The 23,213-nt window shown below is 39.8% G+C and overlaps 1 protein-coding gene across 12 annotated transcripts in view; it reads right to left on the minus strand.

Moving 5' to 3' along the window:
• Nucleotides 1-23,213, minus strand: part of NRXN2 (neurexin 2) — a gene marked incomplete at its 5' end in the record, with an annotated part of 790,596 nt that overhangs the window by 485,616 nt on the left and 281,767 nt on the right. For 11 of the 12 annotated variants that reach the window (XM_056527430.1, XM_056527429.1, XM_056527426.1 and 8 more), the window contains 1 exon segment: nucleotides 917-946. In XM_056527430.1, the coding sequence (XP_056383405.1) occupies nucleotides 917-946 (30 nt within the window). 12 annotated transcript variants of the gene reach the window in all.

Raw genomic sequence — 23,213 nt, forward strand, 5'->3', positions numbered from 1 at the left:
GGGACTGATCGGGAAAAATACAATAAAAAGAAGCATATTTTTCATTAACATGCTATTGGAAAGTTATTCAACATTCATTCATCTTAAATATATCAAAAGTTTATTTGATGAGAGGTACCCTTTAAGCATGCTTGAAAAAGTTTGCAAGGGCCACCGAAACATTGTATCCTGTTCACTTGATGGAATAAAGCTACTTATTTTGTTCACCTTATGGAGTTCTGCATGTGATCTTCTATCTATATACCTTGGATTATCTATCTATCTATCTATCTATCTATCTATCTACAGTATCTATCTATTTTATTAGTTTGTTTATTTATTGATGTATTTATTTATATACAGTCTAAATATTTTTAGTCAAGTGTAATTGTATGTTGTCTATGCATGTGCAATTCATTTTCATGTGTGTTTGATACACAGTGATTACAATTTTACATCTTTTCCTTAAATTTTTATTGTTCAAGAACTTTATGTAACTCGTCATGATGTTATTTGTTCCTTCATAATCGGCTTCCTTTAGGTTAGTTCACTTTCAGTGTTTCCCTGCTCCCTTAGAAGGAAGGAAGGAAGGAAGATGGAAGTAAGAGAGAGAAGTTAGGGCAGAAAAAAGAATTAGAGGTAGAAGAGGGGGAGAAAAGACGAAAGGAAGATAAAGCAATAAAAAGAATAGAGAAAAAAAGGCAATATGAACTAAAATCCAAAAGAATACACTCACAGCCTGTCTCTTTCCCCAATGATATACATGATAGTGGAATGCGATTGAAACCAATGATGCATGAGACATATAAGAAGGAAAGATAAAGAATATGAAAGACAGAAGTGATGAGATATTGAAAGAAGAGAGAGACAGCATGAAGGGTTGAAAAAATAAATCAAGGAATAGGGAGAGAAAAAAAAAAGAGGATTAAATCCGTACCTTGGTTGCTTAACGTCAGATGTGCTGGAACTTCGGATTTTGGGGATGGGTTAAAAATCAGAACAGAGTGGGAGTGGGGAGGGGGGGATAGAGGAGGAAAGAAAGAAAAAAAACCAATAAACGACAAGTTTAGAGAAACGTCACAAAAAAAAGAAATTAAAAATTATAAAGAAATTTTCTGAGGACTTTATTTTTTTTTTTAAATGCCACAATTTAAAAGTCTGGGTTCAAGGGGATGAATTAAAACTTTTTTTTTTAATTTGTGACAGGCATCTCACCCCAGTTATGGGTAGGATGGGGAAAATGGGTAAGGTTGAGGAGTGGATATAGATAGGGTTCAGCGAAAGGAGAGGGGGAGATGCCAAAAAAACAGAAACAAAAAGAGAGAGATATGGAATTTTTGGCTTTGGTTTCATTGAGAAAAGAAAAAGCATTTGGAAGAAGGGGGATAGGGAAAAACAAAAAAAAAAAATATCAAAAATATTAAAAAAGCTAAAAATATATATATATATATGTATGTAAAGTAATAAACAAAAAACTAAAAACCTTAAAACGAAATAAAAAAGAGCCAAATGCTTTTTCTTTATATATATTCATATATATACAGTAGGATGGAAACACACATAGAAAATATACAACGTAAGGCAAAGAAAGCCGAGTGTTGTATGCAATAGTGTAACAGCTACTGTCAAAAGATACATTATATGCGTTACTTTAACAATAAACAGAATTAACGTAAGGAAGAAGATATCCCCAATGTTTGGTTCATATAAGTGCACACTTGACACATTCAGATCGTAACATTGTGCAATGCGCTGTCAATAAAAAACAATCGTCAGTGACAGCTTTCTTATCAGACACTATGGTTAGACATATATCATACAGTAATAATCATCAGAAATGTATACCATATAGACAATACAAACAATTTATATTTACAAATCGTAAATGCAGCAAGAAAACGGAAATGTATTACCAATTATTATTCCATTGTATTACCAATTATTAATGTATTACCAATTATTATTACATTGTATTACCAATTATTAATGTATTACCAATTATTAATGCATTGCCAATTATTAATGTATTACCAATTATTATTACATTGTATTGCCAATTATTATTACATTGTATTACCAATTATTAATGCATTACCAATTATTAATGTATAACCAATTACTGATACATTGCATAATCAGTTATTATTGTATTACCAATTATTGATATGTTGTATTACCAATTATTATTGTATTGCCAATAATTGATACATTGTATTACCAGTTATAATGTATTGCCAATTATTAATGCATTACCAATTATTAATGTATTACCAATTACTGATACATTGCATAATCAGTTATTATTGTATTACCAATTATTGATACGTTGTATTACCAATTATTATTGTATTGCCAATAATTGATACATTGTATTACCAGTTATAATGTATTACCAATTATTAATACATACCATGAAATAAATTAATTCTGAAATAATCACAAGCAAATAAATACATTCTTGGCATTGATGTTCTATTTATTTATCGGTCTATCTATCTATTTTAGAATATACCATAATAGTATGTATGAAAAGAACACCCAATATTATTAAACTTAAATAAATCAATAGACAAATATAATTTTGTTTTTAGTGTACTTTTTTGGGACTAGACATAAGGGTTTTGCTTAGTATCAAGAAACTGCGCCGCTTTGGTCTGGTATTGCTGTTCAGCCCCATTTACTTTCCGTGCTATGACTTGCAGTACCAGATAAAGCCTCTAGGCAATCTCAGACCACTTCTTGAGGCTTTGTTTCCCAACCAGGTTGCCTCTAGCTGTTAAAAAGGACAACTCCCAACGTGCTGGAATTTGTAGTTTTGCAACAGCTGAAGGCACCCTGGTTGGGAAACACGGTCTTAAGGTAGGGTTACAGACAATGTATCCGCAGCATCTTTTACGCTGCTGATGCGCCTGTCGCCGGCAGTCATAGCGCGACTGCAGTGTGAGCTCCCTACTGCGGATGGGTAGCTCTGTATGCCCGCTCGTAGCAGTGGAACTCACAAGCAGACACACAAAGCAACCTGGCCGCAGCTGGGAGCTCGCTCTGCAGTTGCTCTGTAACTGCCGGCGGCGCATCCACAGCGTTTAATATGCTGCAGATGCGCTATGCTTGAAGCCAACCTTAAGTGATTATCCTGCCATCACTTTTATACTGCCTGAATCACAAGTCAACGGTGCGGTCCCTGACAGATAGATCTCTCCCTGTTTGGGTTTAGGGAAAGATCTATCAATCAAGGCAGGTGGGCCAAGCAGAAACCACCAGAGACCACCCCACTGACTCATGATTCACAAGAAAGTGATGGCAGGTTCTCAATAATATAAGATGAGTGAGGGTCTGATTACCAGTATCCCTACCGATCAGCTATTCAGAGGTCATACAAGCACGGCAGTCTCTACAATGTTTATATAAGCTTAAAACTGGCTCACTATCTCTAGTGGTGGTGCAGGGTATTGCAACATTGTACTGTTAACTTTTTAGAGGCCACCCAATTATAAAGGGTGGCTAACCCCTATAAACTGATGTCATTATAAGATATGCGGCATAAACTGCAATAGTTGATCGGTGAAGAGTGGATGTTTTTCCCAATACTACAGATGGCATTCCTAGAACATTGCTCTTCATTGTACAGCAGTCATTTATCCCACAAAATCTGTAACCAAATAAAGAAAAAGTCTCCATAGAATAAGCAAAACCTTTATTTTGTTCTACCTTTCAAAGGAAACTCATTGAACGTTATTGTCTTTCTTGTTTGACTTTCTAATGGATAATATTTTTGCTGCTAAGATGCGGCTGACAGGAGAAAGTGAAGTTCTTAGATCTCTCTGCTCTTCTGATGTCACTTAATGGGGTACTCCACTGGCCAGCGTTCGGAACATTTAGTTCCAAACGCTGTGTGCACGCTGCGGGGGTTGGCCACGCCCCCTCTTGACACCATTAAATGTTCTGAATGCTGGCCAGTGGAGTACCCCTTTAAGGACTAGTATATATTCTTCAGGATGCCATACAATGTTGGATGAAGGTTCTCCTGACCTCTCCATACAAATGAGTGTTCACGAGGAATGTTTGCTTCATAGGGAGGGGTATGCTGTAGCCAGACAGCACTGGTGCTGTCTTTTCCATCCCAGAACAATAAGGTCAGGTGGCAAAAACCCAACTCGCCTAATTTTTTCTCTCCATCTACATCATCTGTCAGGGAAAAGTTAGGAGGCCACCATACACTTTAGACAGTCAGAACCTTACCATCAGCCATAGGCCGATAAAGACCAGGACCCATCTGTTCTCTTTATTATATGTCATATTTTATTATAATTTTTTTAAATAATATATTTATATTAATTTGGAGAGTGAACCATCAACTAGCTCAGTTACTTACTTAAAAGTCACAGTCTGCAGACCACATGTAGATATTTAAAGGGGTTATTCAGGAAAAAAAACTTTATTTATATATATATATATATATATATATATATATATATATATATCAACTGGCTCCAGAAAGTTAAACAGATTTGTAAATTACTTCTATTAAAAAATCTTAATCCTTTCAGTACTTATGAGCTTCTGAAGTTAAGATTGTTCTTTTCTGTCTAAGTGCTCTCTGATGACACGTGTCTCGGGAACCGCCCAATTTAGAAGAGGTTTGCTATGGGGATTTGCTTCTAAACTGGGCGGTTCCCGAGACACGTGTCATCAGAGAGCACTTAGACAGAAAAGAACAACCTTAACTTCAGAAGCTTGAAAGTATTGAAAGCATTAAGATTTTTTAATAGAAGTAATTTACAAATCTGTTTAACTTTCTGGAGCCAGTTGATATATAAAAAAAAAGTTTTTTCCTGGAATACCCCTTTAAGGCACGTGTATTCTTATTTATGATATCTTGCATTGGCATACCCTTTGGGCTTAGTCACAACACGAAGAATGTGACACCAGTCAAACCATACCTTTACCTTTGTGAAGATACCAGGTTTACAATTGACATGACTTATTATTTGGTGGCCCTGTTACAGATTGTGCAAGAGGGTCCAGGAACTTCAAGTTATACCATTGTGCTAGATCTTATCTCTATAGCAATTGGCAGGAACTTTTCCATTTTACTGCATTGCAGCTACATTGATTCAGTCAGATATGTCCCTGCTCGGTGAGAGGGCTGGGATGGGGAGGGTTATGTCACAGTGCTTAGATGCCATAGAAGATAAAAAGAAGACAAATAGGCACTACATAGGGTTATAAGGTTGATGTATGTTACATATCAAGTTTACAGACAGTATACAGAGACTCTTCTTGATAGGTTGTGTTGGTATAGGCATGGAATGAGCATGGAATCATGGGATGTTGCTGCCCATGTTGTCTATCCTTAGGCTTTTCCAGAGTTTTAACTTATATATCTGACAACAGTCCCACTATGGGGTCTAGTGTGTGACACTGTTACTGCAGAGTGTCCCAAATGGATAGCTAAAAAGAGGACCTGTGGCCAACCCCCAAAAATGTGATTGTTTTATCATAAATAGCTTAGGGTGGCCAGATCAGACACTTCTTTACAGTTTCTTCATATGCCTGTCTGTTCTCGAGATGGTTTACAATTTGTCTGACAATTCAGGAGATCAGTCAGATGGGAGTGACCTTAATTTTAATATGGGTGGGATTATACAGTCAAGGAGTGTATATTAGGCATACATGCCTCTCATTGTACAACATTCACATCCCCTGACTGTATATTCCCTCCCATCTCCCGATAGTCACTCCCATTATTAAAATTAAGTTTACGTCCATCTGACTACCTACATTGTCAACCAAACTATAAACCCTCATATTTCAGGTACAGGAGGGTGTATCAGGGCATCCTAAGTTGTTTAATGGCAGTAAAATCTGAATTTTTTGGGTTGGTCACAAATCCTCTTTACAATCTGAAAGGACTCCAAAGTCCAACATTGCACTGTGTGTCAAGCATACCCGATGCCTGTTGAACTGCAGGCAAAGATCTATAAATGCCATAGAAAGCAGGAACAAAAGACATAGAAGCCAATTCTTAGGCAGTGTAAAATTTGACTAGGCAGTCTAAAAATGCACCACATTTTTACAGTGAGAAGACTGTTTAATAATCTTTGGTATCTTTAGACTGTCTAGTCTAGGCTTGCACCTTCTCGTAGTTGACTTACTTTATGCCATTAAGTCATGAATTTAAGCCATGCCCCTTTCTAATGAGGCCTCTACTCGTTTCCACTGAGCCACGACAATTGTTGAGTGTAGTACAAAAGTTTCCAAAAAATTGTCTAACACATTAAAAATGTGGTGCAAGTCATGTAAGCCAGATTTTTGGCACTAATTGCACCTGATTTTTTTGGCACAAGGAGTTTTGAAACCCTCCCCCCTCCTCACACACAGAAGATCCGGATGCCGGCCCCATGTAAGTTAATATGGCTCAGAGTAATAATCTTACTCTTGTACCAGTCACTAAAAACATAAAAGACTATACAAAATGACTACACGTAAAGATTCAGAATCAAGTCCGAGTCAAGTTGTTCCCTTCGAGGTACTGTAGGTTTTAACAACCACGCATAAAATACATTAAAATTACTAGTTCTAGTCTGTTTCTTATTGCTATTTCTATTATTAGTAGCTCGTTCTGGGCCGCCCCAATTTCCACCATCAGGGGAAGTAACAGGACTTAATAAACAGCCATAGTGTGGGGCATATAATAAGGAGATACCATGTATCATATAAATTATCTTTACATTACACGGAATGAACATCTACAATAAAACTTTTATAGGTTATTATACTGTGCTGGCATGCAATAAAGTTATAAAGCCTACAGCTGTGTGATTTAACAGTCAAATAAATGCTGAAGTGTATTATATAGCATAACCATAGCAATGGGACCCTAGTAAATTGGTTATCTTTACATTTAGGACTTGTAATTAACAGGTACTTGGATTTATGGGCTAGAGAGTGACTGTAACTATAAAGTGGAGTATTAGAGAGCCGGGCAGATGGTTTCCTCGGTAAATCTTTATATCGTTGTTTCATATACGACATGCTCAAGTTCATTTTAATGTGTCATATGCATTTAGCTACATTCTTCGAATATCCGACCATAGTCACAATGTTCAGCGCCAAATATAAAAATACCAGAAGTTATTATACAATACCACACCATTATTCTAGAATGTAAGTTACTTAATGTAATGCTGCACTTTTAATATCACTGCTAAAAATTCGACTCCCAAATCCCCCAATTTCTAAGCCATAAAGAAGGTTGAATCTGCAACTAAACCTTATAGACAATGGAAATCAGTGAATCAATTTGCCACATATCTGATTCCAGCTCTCCAAGGAATTCATAAAATTCTCGTCTTTAGAAATTGTAAAAAAAAAAAAAAAACAGGGTAGTACAACATACTCAGAAGTTTTTTTTTTTGTTTTTTTTTAATCTTGACACGTTTCAGGTGTCTTGTCATATGAAACAGGCAAACCCAGAAACGTGTCAAGCTTTTTACAAGATTTGTTGAGAATTTTGTACTACAGTGTTTTTACAAAGTTCCAATAAAGACAAAAAAAAATTTGAATTCCATAGAGAGTTGGAACTTCTTCCTGTTTTTGCATATCTACCTCTGCACTTGTACATGGTTGGGCGGCTCCAGTCCAAGCATGGGCATGGGCGAGCTGACTAAATCTTCTGCTCCTCAGATTGGTTTTGTCCCTGCTTTTGTACACTGAGCAGTCCAAAACATAGGCGGCAATGCTGTATGCACTTCTACATTTGCTGAGTGCAGAGTTCCAGTTAGTGGACTGTACAGGAGCAGGGATGTCTATCTTTGAAAGGAGTCCCTGCTCACATATATACTTTGCAGAGCAACCAAAACACTTCCAAATCAGAATTGTGATCCGAATCTAGAAAAAACTTGACTGTCCGATTCTCCAAATTGGAGAAAAAACAAATGGTGATTCAACAAATGCTGGTGATTCTGGTTGCTCATTTCTAAACACAGTTTATCAATAGTTTTCTATTATGTTAACATACTCTACTTATATGTCCGGCAACAGATTTTGCACTTTGCATTAGAGACAAGGAATGACTGAGAATTTCAAAGTTAAAGTATTACCGTTCTTTTAGTGATCTGCTTATATGATAACATTGTAGCCTTGAGCGTAGCTGGAAGCACCAAGGTCCCTCTCCATCGCATATTATTTATAGTCTGCATGTCCTCATATGGCAGAAGGCGCCGGGGCCCTGATTTCACGGTAACCTCTATACTTATTTGAGAATTACATGAACATGCCAGCTTCTCCAGAGAGGGAATGCCCTTTATAGCTGCTCACTGCTTTGACTCATTGATGGAGGTCCCGAATTCATTTCTATTAACTCATAAAGCCCCCAAGGCTGGATTCACACATGCTATTCTAGAAACAGTTTGGCAGGCAAACACATGAATGCAAGCAAAATAGAAAAGTATAATTCTTTCTTTTACACCGTTCTTTCCTATTGTATTGTTTTGGCAACTTGCAAAAAATCTGCATGTGTAAATCCAGTCTGAAGGTATGTTCACATGACCAGATCTGCTGCAGAACACCCAGGCCCTCACCGATCCAAACGTTTGACATGTCTCTAGGAAATGTCAAAAAAAAAAATGATTAATTCTGTGGGGGGAGATTTATCACTGAGTTGTTTTGTATGTCATTTGTCATGTCACTTCCCTTGCGGGGCTCTTTGGCGGACACACACATAATTTATCATATCGTTTTAGAATGTGGGATAAATAATGCGCAAGTCCACCAAAAGGTTTCTAGAGCAGCACTGTGGGTGGTCTATGTTTGCAGATTTTTTTTTTTAAACCATTGCATTGTAATTTTGTGCATTTTTTTTATTTATTTCTAAAAAGTTGCAAATGATAAATTAATGGCCTCTGCCTGTAATGTGGTCTGCAAAGATAAGTCTTCAGAAATCCCTTATACTGTAAGTTAAAAAAAAAAAACATGCAAAACCAACATTGCTATAAAAAAACAACAACCCCGCAATATAGAACAATTACAAGTAAAATAAAAGGATTCATAAATCTTCCACAGTGACCTATTAATTTGAAAGTTTGAAGTTTATTGGGGAAAGTATCTGCAGCCTATCTGCAGCCAACCGGTGAAATGTTAAAGAGTACCTTTCATCAAAAAAACTTTTGATATATTATAGATTAATGTATGCAGACTAACTTCCAATAGCATGTTATTAAAAAATATGCTTCTTTCTTTTAAATTTTCCACTTTGAAAAAATGACCACTAGGGGTCTCCCTACCAGTCCTTTTTTTTATAGATTTCAGACTCATGCTGGAGTCCTAAATCTCAGACTGCAGCTGGAACACAGACAAACTCACCACTGCTCACTGCCAGGGAGCAGTGCTGTGCTTGTCTGTGTCCCGGATGCAGTCTGAGATTTAGGACTCCTGCATGAGTCCGAAATCTATAAAAAAAAAAAAAGGACTGGTAGGGAGACCCCTAGTGGTCATTTTTTCAAAGTGGAAAATTAAAAAGAAAGAAGCATATTTTTTTAATAACATACTATTGGAAAGTTATTCTGCATACATTAATCTATAATATATCAAAAGTTTTTTTGATGAAAGGTACCCTTTAACATTCCCTCATAGTCTATAGGGTAAATGGGACAACCTCTTAAGGGTGGTTACACACACAGCATTATATGGAAAAAAGCCTCTACAATTTTTCATGTAGTGTTTTGAGCCAAATCCAAAAGTGAATCCAACAGGAAGGGAAGTCCTTCCTATATATTTCCCATTTACTTTGCATCCACTCCTGATTTTGGCAAAAAAAAAAACGTAGCATTCCCCCCCCCCCCCCCCCCCCAAAAAAAAAAAGCTGTGTGAGACAAAAGTCTTAAAGGGGTTCTCCGGTGGAAAACTTTTTTAAATGAACTGGTGGCAGAAAGTTAAACAGATTTGTAAATTACTTCTATTAAAAAAGCTTAATCCTTTCAGTACTTTTTAGCAGCTGTATGTTACATAGGAAAATCTTTATTTTTTGAATTTCTTTTTTGTGTTTTCCACAGTGCTCTCTGCTGACACCTGATGCCCGTTTCAGGAACTGTCCAGAGCAGGTGAAAATCCCCATAGCAAACCTATGCTACTCTGGACAGTTCCTGACACGGACAGAGGTGTCAGCAGAGAGTACTGTGGACAAGACAAAAAAGAAATTCAAAAAGTAAAGAATTTTCTCTGTATCACACAGCAGCTAAACAGTACTAAAAGGATTAAGATTAAGAAGTAATTTACAAATCTGTTTAACTTTCTGGCACCAGTTGATTTAAAAAAAAAAGTTTTCCAATGGAGTACCCCCTTAAAGGAAAACTGTCAGATATTTGGCACGGGCGGGGCTTCTGTGCTTAACTGGCACTGACGTCAGCGCCGTTTATGAATATTCATCCCCCCCTCCCTCCAGTTCTCCCTCTCTTCGCTGCTCCTAACTAGAGGGAGGGGGGATGAATATTCATAAGCGGCGCTGACGTCAGTGCCAGTTAAATGCAGAAGCCCCGCCCATGCCAGTTGCGGGAGAACGGCCGGGCGGATCCGGGTAAGGTAGGGCTCGTTGGAATCAGCGTCTCCCGCACTATCCATCAGTACCTGTGGATAGTGCGGGAGAAAATATCTGACAGTTTTCCTTTAAGGTAACAGTGCTACTTTTGCAATAAATTCTTAAAGCATTATTATCAGGTGGGCTAGCGACAGGATACAGTTAAACTTAAAGTGCAATCCCCTTGCCAGAGACTAGTGCTGATAAGACGGACTGCCGGATGTCCTATCTGGAAAGCCCCATTCCGGTAGTCTGTCTGGTCATGTCAGTGTTGGGTCTAGTCATGGACAACGGGATTGCACTTTTAGTTTAACCATATCTTGCCACCGGTCCTCTTGATAGTAAAGCTTCAAATAATGCTTCAGTTGTCTGTACACATAGGAATAAGTTATGTCTGACCCTTTTCTCCAAAAGAAATAAGCTGGTTTTACCCAGGGGTTATTACATGTGCATTTATGCGTCTGTAATATGGACGCAAGGCCCAGGCTGATCCTGACCCATGAAAGTTGTGAGATCGGGTCATCAGAATCAGGGTCAGGTCGGGACTTGTGTCGATAATATGGGCACAAAAATGTGCATGTAAAATGCTGTATGAAACCAACCCTAATGTCTCCATGATGACAGACAATAAAGAAACCCTGTGTATACCCTTCTTTTTCCCCCCTCTTCCTGCAAATTTACAATGGGTATGTTAGAAATAAATAGGGAACAAATGGAAGGGAGCATTACAACACTGAGTTTGTGTGATGTCTGTCATCATGTAGGTGCAGAGATTCACTGTAGGTACAAAGTGTTAAAAAAAAAATAATAAATATATTTAATTTTTTTTATTTTATTGATTTATTTATTTTTAAATAAAGATTATTAGCAATACTGTTTTCTTTTTGTACTTTTTAGATGCACTAGAGCTTTAAAGAAGAAATCTCTTGTTTGGAGCACAGCTCTTCCGGGAGCGGCGGGTCACTACACCCCCTCCATATAGCACTATGGGAGAGCTGTAGATAGCCGAATGGCTCTCATAGAGATATATGGAGGGAATGTGGTGCCCCCCCCCTCCCCCCCGCTTCATGCGGGGGTCGTGATGCACCACTCTAGGGAACAGCTAGAACTCTGTACAGGAGATCGCGGGGTACCCCAGCAGTCAGACCCCCCACAATATAAAACTTATATCCTATCCTGTGGATAAGGGGTACGTTTTTCACCATGAGACTTCTCCTTTAAATATTGTTAAATGGTTGCAAGGGAGGATATAGCCTTAAGTTTCAGCTTCTTAAATGGTTGTAGCCTTTCTCAAACTAGACCGCAACATATGATTACTGGAACATCACAACCCTATCACAGATTTTGCATTGGGTAGTTCTTGATCTCTTCGTTTTTATTTTATTATTATATATATATATATATATATATATATATATATATATATATATATACACGGGGTCAGTACTTTCCTCGGGGAGAGGACACCTCTTCAGGTGTAATGGAGATTCAAGTTAGGCCATTTAGCACTCCGCGGACGTGGAGTGCTAAATGGCCTAACTTGAATCTCCGTTACACCTGAAGAGGTGTCCTCTCCCCGAGGAAAGTACTGACCCCGTTTAAAGCCACAGGCCTCTCACCACAGCCAAGCCAGATCACCCTGCTCTGTACTGACGAGGGGCAAACACCCCGAAACAGCTGTCTGCAGATGGGTCCTCTTTCCTTCTGGAGAGAGTTCTGGCTTGGCATAAATCCCAATCAGTTCTGAGACTTCTTAAATGGAGCCTGAGCTGTTTTGCAGGACACCCTACCTGTATAGGGGGTGTGGTGAGCTAATTTAAATATTTCTATATATATGTATATATATATATATTTTTTCCCAATAAGGCCTGTTTCAAACTAGTTTTGCAAAAACGGAGAAGAATAAATAGACAAAATTGAATGAGTTTTTAGTTGCCTCGTAAACATTTCTATTGCACTTCGTACTAAGAAGGACTCCGAATAGTTCAGTCCTTCATTTCCACTATTAGTTAAAAACAGGGTCACATCTTTAAGTCACTCAAGAAGATGAATATATCAAGTGGGAGGAAACTACAAGCCTTTATTTAGAAAACTGATCGGTTCATCTTACAATCTGAAAGTAGGTAAATCAAGAATCTGAAATCCTTGAACCAGGACTCCAGTATCGTAAATCTTGGCTTGTGGGATTTATGTTCCTTTGTTTTTCTACTGGTTAACTAGGTAAAATGAATGAGTGATGGCCACTTTTGTATTCCCCCTGTTCCCTATTTCCCAAGTTTATAGTGGTAGTTGTGTAAAAAACAATGGCAAACAATATTTACTGCCCATGCCTAGGGCCTTGTGTTTTTTTTCCTCTCCTTACTATTAGAATTGCAAACATGTTGTCCTGATCTATACCTTGGTGCATACATTATTCTATTCTTTAGTTAGACACTTAACGCATTGACTTATCTTCATCATTGAGAAATATCACATCGTCAAAATAATTTACGGTGACATTTATTGCAGGAAAACTCCGAAGACGTCTCCCACAGCTTAACTTATTTGGAATTTTTTTTTTTTTTCAAAAAGATCTTCCAAGGCTTTTTGGAATTTATTGTTTTAAAGTGCAGCACGCTGTATACTTTTGATCAATTCACTGTTTTCTATCATGATTTACCCAAACTTTAAATACTAGGTCACAAATTATCAACAGGAAGAACCTTGGTAAAGGTTTTACGTCTCTGTTCAAATCACTATTATTGGAGACTAGTCTAAAATGTCTATATGTGAGAGCAGAAGAAATTAATACTGAATACCAAAATACAATGGCACAACTGCACTCTAATCTATCCACAATGATCTTAAAGGGGTACTCCGGTGGAAAACTTTTTTTTTTTTTTTAATCAACTGGTGCCAGAAAGTTAAATAGATTTGTAAATTACTTCTATTAAAAAATCTTAATCCTTCCAGTACTAATTAGCTGCTGAATACTACAGAGGCAATCCTTTTCTTTTTGGAACACAGAGCTCTCTGCTGACATCATGACCACAGTGCTCTCTGCTGACATCTCTGTCCATTTTAGGAACTGTCCAGAGCAGCATATGTTTGCTATGGGGATTTTCTTCTACTCTGGACAGTTCTTAAAATGGACAGAGATGTCAGTAGAGAGCATTGTGGTCATGATGTCAGCAGAGAGCACTTTGTTCCAAAAAGAAAATAATTTCCTCTGTAGTATTCAGCAGCTAATAAGTACTGGAAGGATTAAGATTTTTTAATAGAAGTAATTTACAAATCTGAAAAATAATTGAATAGTAAGCGCTGTATTATACACACAAGTTACAAACTGACCTGTAGATAGTACGGTTGCTGATAAAAATCGGTGGTTGCGGTGTAAGTGTAATGATCCCACAGCAATACTGTTACAGCGCGATCGCAGTGCATAGCAGTGAAGGAGGCTACATTCGGGAGTCAATTCAGTAAGAACCACTTGCAACCTCTGGAACACCACTTCAGGGAGCCCACGTATCTGCAGAGCGGTACCTCCTTCACTGCTATGCACTGCGATCGCGCTGTAACAGTATTGCTGTGGGATCATTACACTTACACCGCAACCACCGATTTTTATCAGCAACCGTACTATCTACAGGTCAGTTTGTAACTTGTGTGTATAATACAGCGCTTACTATTCAATTATTTTTCAGTATATTACTTTCTATACAGTGTGCATCCATAGGGGAGCACATTTATAGTAAAGCAGCAGTATAATCACACATCAAACCAGACCCATCCAGCGCTAGTGATCTTTTTTATTCTCTAATTTACAAATCTGTTCAACTCTCTGGCACCAGTTGATTTAAAAAGTTTTCCACCGGAGTACCCCTTTAAAACACAAATAATAGTCCAACAATGCCAAGTAAGATTCACTTCTATTGGAGGCACTGTATGAGATTAATGCATGCATTCTCTCTTTGTGAGAGTAACACTACTATAGTGCTATTCTGGCCACTTAAATCTTTAATGCCCCATTACATATATATATATATATATATATATATATATATATATATATATGTATATATATATACATCATGGTGCCATAAAAGGAGGTATAGAGAGAGGCTTTCAGCAGTTGACAGCTACCATCATTAACCAGCCTAAAAGTAAGCTCTTATGTTGGTTATTCAACCCTTTATATGCCACTGTCAATGGTAGCGTCTAGATTGGTAAAAACTGATAAAAACCCTCAATAAAGATGCTCATGGGCCAATTGTAACTGCAGTGATCCAATTGGTTGTTGTGGCAGCAGAAGCCTTCTGAAGGCTTCCATGTTAGATGTACTATTACAGCCTGCCGAATATATTGCTTATTCAAGTCCCATCAGTGGACTAAAAAAAGTAAGAAATGTTTTTAAACATATAAAAAAAATCCTCTTCCCATTTTTTTTATTAAAAAATCTCATGACTTTAAAAAAGAAAGTTATCAGAGTCTGAATGTGGCAAAAAGGTTTTGTATCAGCATAATCATACTGACCCAAAGAAAAAATAACCACATGTCAGCATAATATTAAACCTCCCCAAAATCTGTAAAATTGTGTTTTTTATTTCACCCCACTATTTTATTTTATTAATTGTAGTACATGATATGGTGAAATGAAGGATAAAAGATTTCTGGTGAAGATGAAAAATCGAAGAATGCAAATGCTCAGCTTAGCCTCTTGCCACTTGACTGAGAAATAAATGGGAGATTTTATACTGCATTATACTGCTGCTTAAAATGTTCTTTCTTCAAGGAGGGGGGTTCAGAATAGACTTGGGATTGCATTGCAATATCTTATGGGTATGGAGACCTGTAGAAGAGCTACTTCCGACACCCAAACACACTCTCTCTGTCTCTCGGAGTACTACCTGGACCTTTGACCCTGCCTCAATATGATACTGAATTCGCTTAGGGGCTATTATTCTGTTCCAGTTAAAGGGGTACTCCACCCCTAGACATCGTATCCGCTACCCCAGGATAGGGAAACTTCGCTCGATGCCGAATGACTGGCAATGCGTGGCCAGAGGCTCGTGATGTCACGGCCACGCCCCTCATGACATCACAGTCACGCCCCCTCCCATATACTTGCATTGAGGGGGTTTAGCCATGACGTCACAAGGGACGTGGCCGTGGCATCACGAGCCTTTGGCACTGCGCCCAATGCTCTAAACGAATGCCGGGTGCAGTGAGGAGGGGCGACAGGACCCCCGTAATCAGACATCCTATCCACTATCCTTTGGATAGGGGATAAGATGTCTAGGGGTGGAGTAACCCTTTAGGGTCTATTCAAATGTACAGTATTCTGCACAGATTTGATGCGCAGATTTCATGTGCAGGATTTCAAGCTGTGTTCAGTCATTCAGTTCACATTAAAATCTGCAAAAGAAAATCCTGTGCATCAGATCTGCACAGAATACTGTACGTGTGAATAAACCCTAAATTTTCCCATAAGGTTGTTCCATATGCAGCCAGTGGTTCTCAGACTTTTTCAGCCTCTATGGCTCACATTCTCATTTCAGTAACTCCTCTAGTACCGATCCTACCTCATAGCCCACAATCACCAAAAGCTAGCTCCTTAAGGCCCCTTGACAACGGTAGTGTGATGGCCACCAGGGCCGCCAGGGAGAATAGCGGGAGAAAAAATACTGCTTGCGCCGTCTTTTTCTCCTGCTAATCCCGCTGCAAAACAGCGGAGCCCAACGGACCCCATATAGGGGTCCATCGGGACCCACTGTTGCCCAATACGCCCCATCAAAAAGATGGCTGTCATACTCAAAAATAAAAAAAGAAGCCTAAGGGTGCACTAAAGAGCTTAATGGGCCCTTTCCATTTAAATGGTCCAAGTGTATTCAGCTAGTGACTATGTTGGGGTCATTTTTCAAACATTTCAGAGTTTTGTCTCAGATTGAAAAGTGCTGCAAACCACCCTTCTAGGTCCAAATCAAAATTCAAATACACTTTGAAAATGATCGGAATATAGTCAATAGCTGACAATGTTCTTGCCATTAAAATAAATGGGTCCAGTGCCTGTCCAAGCATAGATACATCGTCATGTCATTTTGACAGTTTCTAAATGTATCTATGCCTTGGAGGCACAAATTATGGTGTGAACAAAACCCTGGAGGTGTGTCACAGAGTTCACCCCTTTACATACAGGCATTGACCCTGGCATTAAAAGTATTCCTCCAAACCCAGATTGTTGGACATTTTAGGACCCAGGAAAGCCCCTAACACATTTTGGATGTTAGCTAAATTCTCTTATAAAATGCCATAGTGAAAGGGACAGTACAAGTATGCATAGTGATTTTCATTCTGCAGGTACTTTTCGTATGCCGCATGTAATCATGCAGAAGGGCACTTTGATAAATATAAGAATTAAGTCTGAAATCAGGCTCATAGGGAGATCCCATTCTGTTAGGAGTGAGACATCTTAATCATGACTGTCAATCAGAACAGCAGTTTTGTACCATAAGCAGATAAATGTATAGGTGTTTTTCTAGCAGGTGATCCGATTTGAGGATTTATGTTCTATTTTAAAGATTTATCTTCGCCTCAAATTTTAGTAACCTACCATTAAATAGGGAAGTTCGGTAATATGCAAAGGTAACTTAAATGAAAAGGAACCCTATTCAGAAGACTGAGCGTGGTGTACAGAGGATAATGCAACTAGTGCTTAGCAGTTAACAGCAAACATCAGCACTTTCTTCTCACAAAGTTCATTGAACTACACTTCCCAGTATCACTTTCTTATCTGTTCCTCAGTAATGTGGAGAAGGATGAGTCAAAGAGGAAAAAGTTGGTCAGATGAGCAACCTGGGAGAAGATGCACATCGTTTCTGTAGGTATTGTACCCTGGAGAAAGTAGGGAATGTTGAGTATCCTACACTAAGGGACTGCAAACAAGAGATAAATCATGAAACCCCAAAGGAAATAGCCTTGGACCAGCATCACTTATAGATTTTCCAAGACTACAGCAACCTGGCCTATCTCAAAGGAAGATCCTGCCCCCAAATCCAATCACTTACACACATCTGAATACTGTTGCCCCCAAGCTGGAATCCTGTGTAAAACCAGATCTGCTTCAATGGCTGGGACTTACTGTACAACCTATACTGTTTATACTCCACCAATCAGACCTGACATTTAGCTCCTTTTTACCATTAAGCCTTAACAGGCATATAAGATTTTAAAGTACACAAAGAAGACGTGTAGACGGCACTCACCATCCAGGTCTATACTTTATTCAATCAGGTGCAGGCAGGTATGGCAGTCCTGGGTGGGGGTAACCGGAACAGACCGTTTCCGCAAGCATTTGCTCTCTGTGCGGACCGGGAGTGGAGTTCCTAGATTGATTGCCCACATGAATAATATACCTGGATGGTGAGTGCCGTCTACTCGTCTTCCTTGTGATTGCATTACGTTTTCCCCAATTTGGACTTAGCACCACCACCATTCTATGGTCATTGTCATCTTCTGACCCCTATAATTGTTTTATTTTTCTGCGTATGGGGCTTTATGAGGGCTCATTTTTTGCATTGTGATCTGAAGTTTTTAGCAGTACCAGTTTCGTATTGATCGGACTTTTTGATCGCTTTTTCATTTTTCATGATAAAAAAAAGTGAACAAAAATATACTATTTTGGACTTTGGAATTTATTTGCGCATACACCATTGACCGTGCAGTTTAATTAACTATATATTTTTACAATTTGGACATTTACACACGCGGCGATACCATATATTATTTACACAGGTTTTTATTTTTTTTAAATGGGAAAAGGGGGGCGATTCAAAATTTTATTAGGGAAGGGGTGAAATGATCTTTATTAACTTTTTTTTCACTTTTTTTCAATGTTATAGCCCCCACACACACTGCACACACTGATCTTTTACATTGTTCATTTTTATCCCATGGGACAACATTGATCAGTGATTGTGCCGCTTGACTGCTCATGCCTGGATCTCATGCGCGGAGCAGTCATTCGGCGATCGGACACCAGGAGGAAGGTTGGAGGACCCTCCTTGTGTCCAACAGCTGTTCGGGACACTGCGATTTCCGAGCTAGCCTGGAGTATTTTACTTTCACTTTAGACGCGGCGATCAACTTTGAACGCCGCATCTAAAGGGTTAATAGCACACGGCACCGTGATCAGTGCCACACGCTATTAGCCACGGGTCCCGGACGTTGTTAGAGAATGGGCCCGACCCGCTATGACGCCATGGCCCCACATTATAGAAAGGGAGAGGACTCAGGGTGCACAGGTACGCCCTGGGTCCTTAAGTGGTTAAACTACAGAGATAAGCACAAAGGAGTGGTGAAATTATATACAGCATTCTTTTATAAAACCTGGTTTTCTATGTCTGCAATTACTTTAAATGGTCACTCTCATTAAAACTAATTTTTGCTATTGCACTCCTTATGGTAAATAAAAAAGATTTCTAATATACTTTGTTTAAATTTTTTTTTTTAGTTTTCTATGTTTTATTTGTGCTTAAAAAAGCTCAGGAGCACATTTCCCCCCATCTTATATACAGACTAAGGACCGAATTCCAAACACAGAAAGTGCAGCCTGGAGTGCTGAGGGGGGGTGTCCAACCAACAGCATAAGGCAATAAAGTGTGAGAGGAGCTATGATTGGATGAGGCTGGACACACCCCCCTCAGCACTCCAGGCTGCACTTCCTGTGTTTGGGCTTCGGTCCAAAGTCTGTGTATGAGATGGGGGAAAATGTGCTCCTGAGCTTTTTTAAGCACAAATAAAACATAGAAAACTTCATTTTTTTTTAAACAAGGTATATTAGAAATATGTTTTATTTGCCATAAGGAGTGCAATAGCAAAAATTCGTTTTTATGAGAGTTACCCTTTAAAGGGGTACTCCGCATCCCTAGACATCTTATCCCCTATTCAAAAGAAAGGGGAGAAGATGTCAGATCGCCGGGGTCCCGCTGCTGGGGACCCCCGGGATCTTGGCTGCTGCACCCACCTGTACGGCTTCCACTTCACACCGGCAACGCTGGAGGCTTTGGATCCCGACCACAATGGCAGACTAGCGTGACGTCATGACTCCGCCCCGTGTGACGGCATGCCCTGCCCCCTCAATGCAAGTCTATGGGAGGTCCATCATGCCCCATCTCATAGAGGTGGGTGCAGCAGCCGAGATCCCGGTGATCTGACATCTTATCCCCTATCCTTTGGATAGGGGATAAGATGTCTAGGGGTGCGGAGTACCCCTTTAAGATAAATTGGCTTAAAACCATAATTTGCAATTTACAATAAATACAATTTACCCATATTATAAGAGGGAATTCCCTATGAATAGTGTCAATTAGATATTAGTGAGAACACTCGCTTGCCTTTAAGCAGTATGGCCTATAGAATCTTCTTCTGGATGTTAGTGGGTCTACACTAATTCATTGTGACATGAATAGAAGAGTCAGATCTCTGTAGCTGGGTTGACTTCCCATATAGTGGAGTCTTAATAGGATGTTTCATATCTTAAAGAATTTGCTGCTTCCTCCGCAATCGCACATTGCTCACCCCAGAAACAGTAGAGAGATATGCGCCTTTGTAGATTCCATGCATAGCCTTTGGTAGCTATAAAGCATAGTACAAGGCTGCCGCATCCAGTACTCATGTGTCTCTTGTGGAAGGAAAGTCACAATGCAACCATCAGGACGCTGTTTAGTATTGATCTTTACAGAATTCACATCCTAATACTTTGGGTGTTATCTAATAAAGACAGATTTAAGCTCATACATTCCTATTAGATATCAAGTCATCAGTAATTATGGCCGATCTGAGAAACGGCGTTCATCACCTGACAGAAAGGCCTCATCCCCAAGAAATCTGCAGATAATATAGTATTTGTATTTCACGCTATACGTCAATGTAATGTGCAGGAGCTCTGTGCCTACACTTTAATCCATGCAGTATATTCATAGACTTACATGTATAAACAAATACAATGCTCTACGTGCTGTATAAACTGCTTTGCATTACAATGTTCCATCTATGTACTAAACTGACTAAGCAATAGTCTAAAACTCCAGAAAAATTTATTAAAGGGGAACTAATTTTTTTAAATCAACTGGTGCCAGAACGTAAAACAGATTTGTAAATTACTTCTATAAAAAAAAAAAAAAAAAACTAATCCTTCCAGTACTTATCAGCTGCTGTATGCTCCACAGGAAGTTCTTTTATTTTTATGTGGTAGGCCTCAGGGGTAGGGGTAGTGTAGTCAGGGTGTTGTTTCAGTATATCAAGGGTTAAGTTTAACCCTGTTGTTCGTGACGCCAGGCTGAGGGCTAGTATGCTGAGGTAATTCTCCAGCCTATCGCCGCCCTTCCCAGTAACGATAGGTGCATGCATATAATGACTGCTGAAGATTAACAAGGTAGGTGAACTGGAACTCGGATAAACTTTACTTAAAGACTTGCGGTACATCCAATGAACAGTAACAGTCTCATTAATACAGTCTCCATACACTTCAGTGACTGACAGTTGTTGCGGACCTTGACTTTTGATATAAGTCTCAGAATTTAGGGGTTAGATATTGTCCGGTGATCTTGCAGAGTGCTTAGGGATTGATTTACAGTTTTGTAAAGATCAGCTGTCACCGCAAGGCTCGGGCCTAACTCACTGATGACAGCAGCGCAGATCCTTCCCTGTCAACAGCCCAGGAACAAGAGAGAGAGTAATGGCCGCCGCTCCATGATATGGGCAGGGGCAGGGCCATTTTGAATTGGTCCAAGTCAGCTGGCCTGATGGGTAAACACCTGATGGGTAAACACCTGACTTCCTCCAAAGGTCCTTGAACTACAAACCATAGAGTCTTTGGAACGCATCACGTGACCCTCAGGTCCTGCAACTCTAACTAGGTAAGTACACTTACTATATAAATATATACACATTAAATTTGAATAATTTTAATTACAAAAGGGGGGACAAGGCACTAGCTAAGGATGAGGACCCCACCTACACCTAGGGACTCTGACTTTCGGGACCTCACCACGAGGCAACGGGTGCGATCCGGTGCCGGGACACCACATTTACATTTCCTTTTTGTCTGACCACAGTGCTCTCTGCTGACACCTCTGTCTGTCTCAGGAACTGTCCAGAGTAGGAGGAAATCCCTATCCTGGTCTGGACAGTTCCTGACATGGACAGAGGTGTCAGCAGAGAGCACTGTAGAAGTAATTTACAAATCTGTTGAACTTTCTGGCACCAGTTGATTTAAAAAAAAAAATGTTTTCCAGTGGCGTACCCCTTTAAATGTAAAACTACTGACCAAGATTTAGCAGAAATGTCTAATTTGTAGACAATGTCAACCTAAGTTAGACAGTCTATAGGCCAACGTGTGCTGATTTCATATATTGGTGCTTCTTTTAAGAATCTATTACACGGCTCGAATACCATGCGGTAAGGACCAAAGGAGTGATTGCTGAACCATTCGTATGACCCTTTGCTTCCATTATTTGAATCTGCCCCTTTGTCAGCCACATATCTCCCAGTGTAGTTACGGGTCACAGCAGGTGGTGGATCCTCTAGGCCTGTGTGGATGATGATGAGAGCCATACCAGGGAGCGGAGTCTAAGGTATCGCTGGTTTTCACCAGAGCCCGCCACAAAGCGGGATGGTCTTTCTGCAGCAGTCGGTACCCAGGTCGCTTCCCCTGGCATGACTAGTCCACACAGGTAGCTGGAAGGTGGCGTGGCACAGAAGGAGACTGGCAGGATGTGGCAAGATGGCAGTGGGTCAGGGCAGGTAACACAGGTGCAGGGTAGGTAAGGTAGCAAGGAACAAGTATACGGCAACAGGGACACAGACTTTCGCTATGGCACAAGGGAACCAAACATTCAGCAGGGAAACAAGGGAGGAGCTGATATTTAAGGACAGGGGACAGGTGTAGACACTTGATTAATAGAGCACTGGCCCTTTACGTGAAAGAGCTCCGGTGCGCACACCCTAGATAGCGGGGGAACTCGCGCCGGGGGCTGAGAGGACATGGCGAGGCGGAAGATGAGGGAGTTAAGTGACCGGCTGGGATTCACATGCGGGCAGCAACGGGGACATAAGCAGAGAGCGCTCACGGCTGGCGTGCAAGTGTTACAATTTTCTCCAGACCATTTTTGGAGTTTTGTGTGACATTATGTCCAATTTGCTTTTTTTTCTTCCCTTTTTTTGTTTAGTTCCAATACACACAAACATGTGTATAGCAAAACATGTGTTACTGAAATCCTTTTCTGTGAGAAATACTTCGTTTTCTTGAAAAGTTTCAGGGGGATAGAGAGCAGGAAGGATGATGAGCAGGGGGATAGAGAGCAGGGAGGATGATGAGCAGGGGGATAGAGAGCAGGGAGGATGATGAGCAGGGGGATAGAGAGCAGGGAGGATGATGAGCAGGGGGATAGAGAGCAGGGAGGATGATGAGCAGGAGGATAGAGAGCAGGGAGGATGATGAGCAGGGGATAGAGAGCAGGAAGGATGATGAGCAGGAGGATAGAGAGCAGGGAGGATGATGAGCAGGGGATAGAGAGCAGGAAGGATGATGAGCAGGAGGATAGAGAGCAGGAAGGATGATGAGCAGGGGATAGAGAGCAGGGAGGATGATTAGCAGAGGGATAGAGAGCAGAGAGGATGATGA

The sequence above is a fragment of the Hyla sarda genome, chromosome 6 (genome assembly GCF_029499605.1).
Source record: "Hyla sarda isolate aHylSar1 chromosome 6, aHylSar1.hap1, whole genome shotgun sequence".
NCBI classification, from domain to species: domain Eukaryota; kingdom Metazoa; phylum Chordata; class Amphibia; order Anura; family Hylidae; genus Hyla; species Hyla sarda.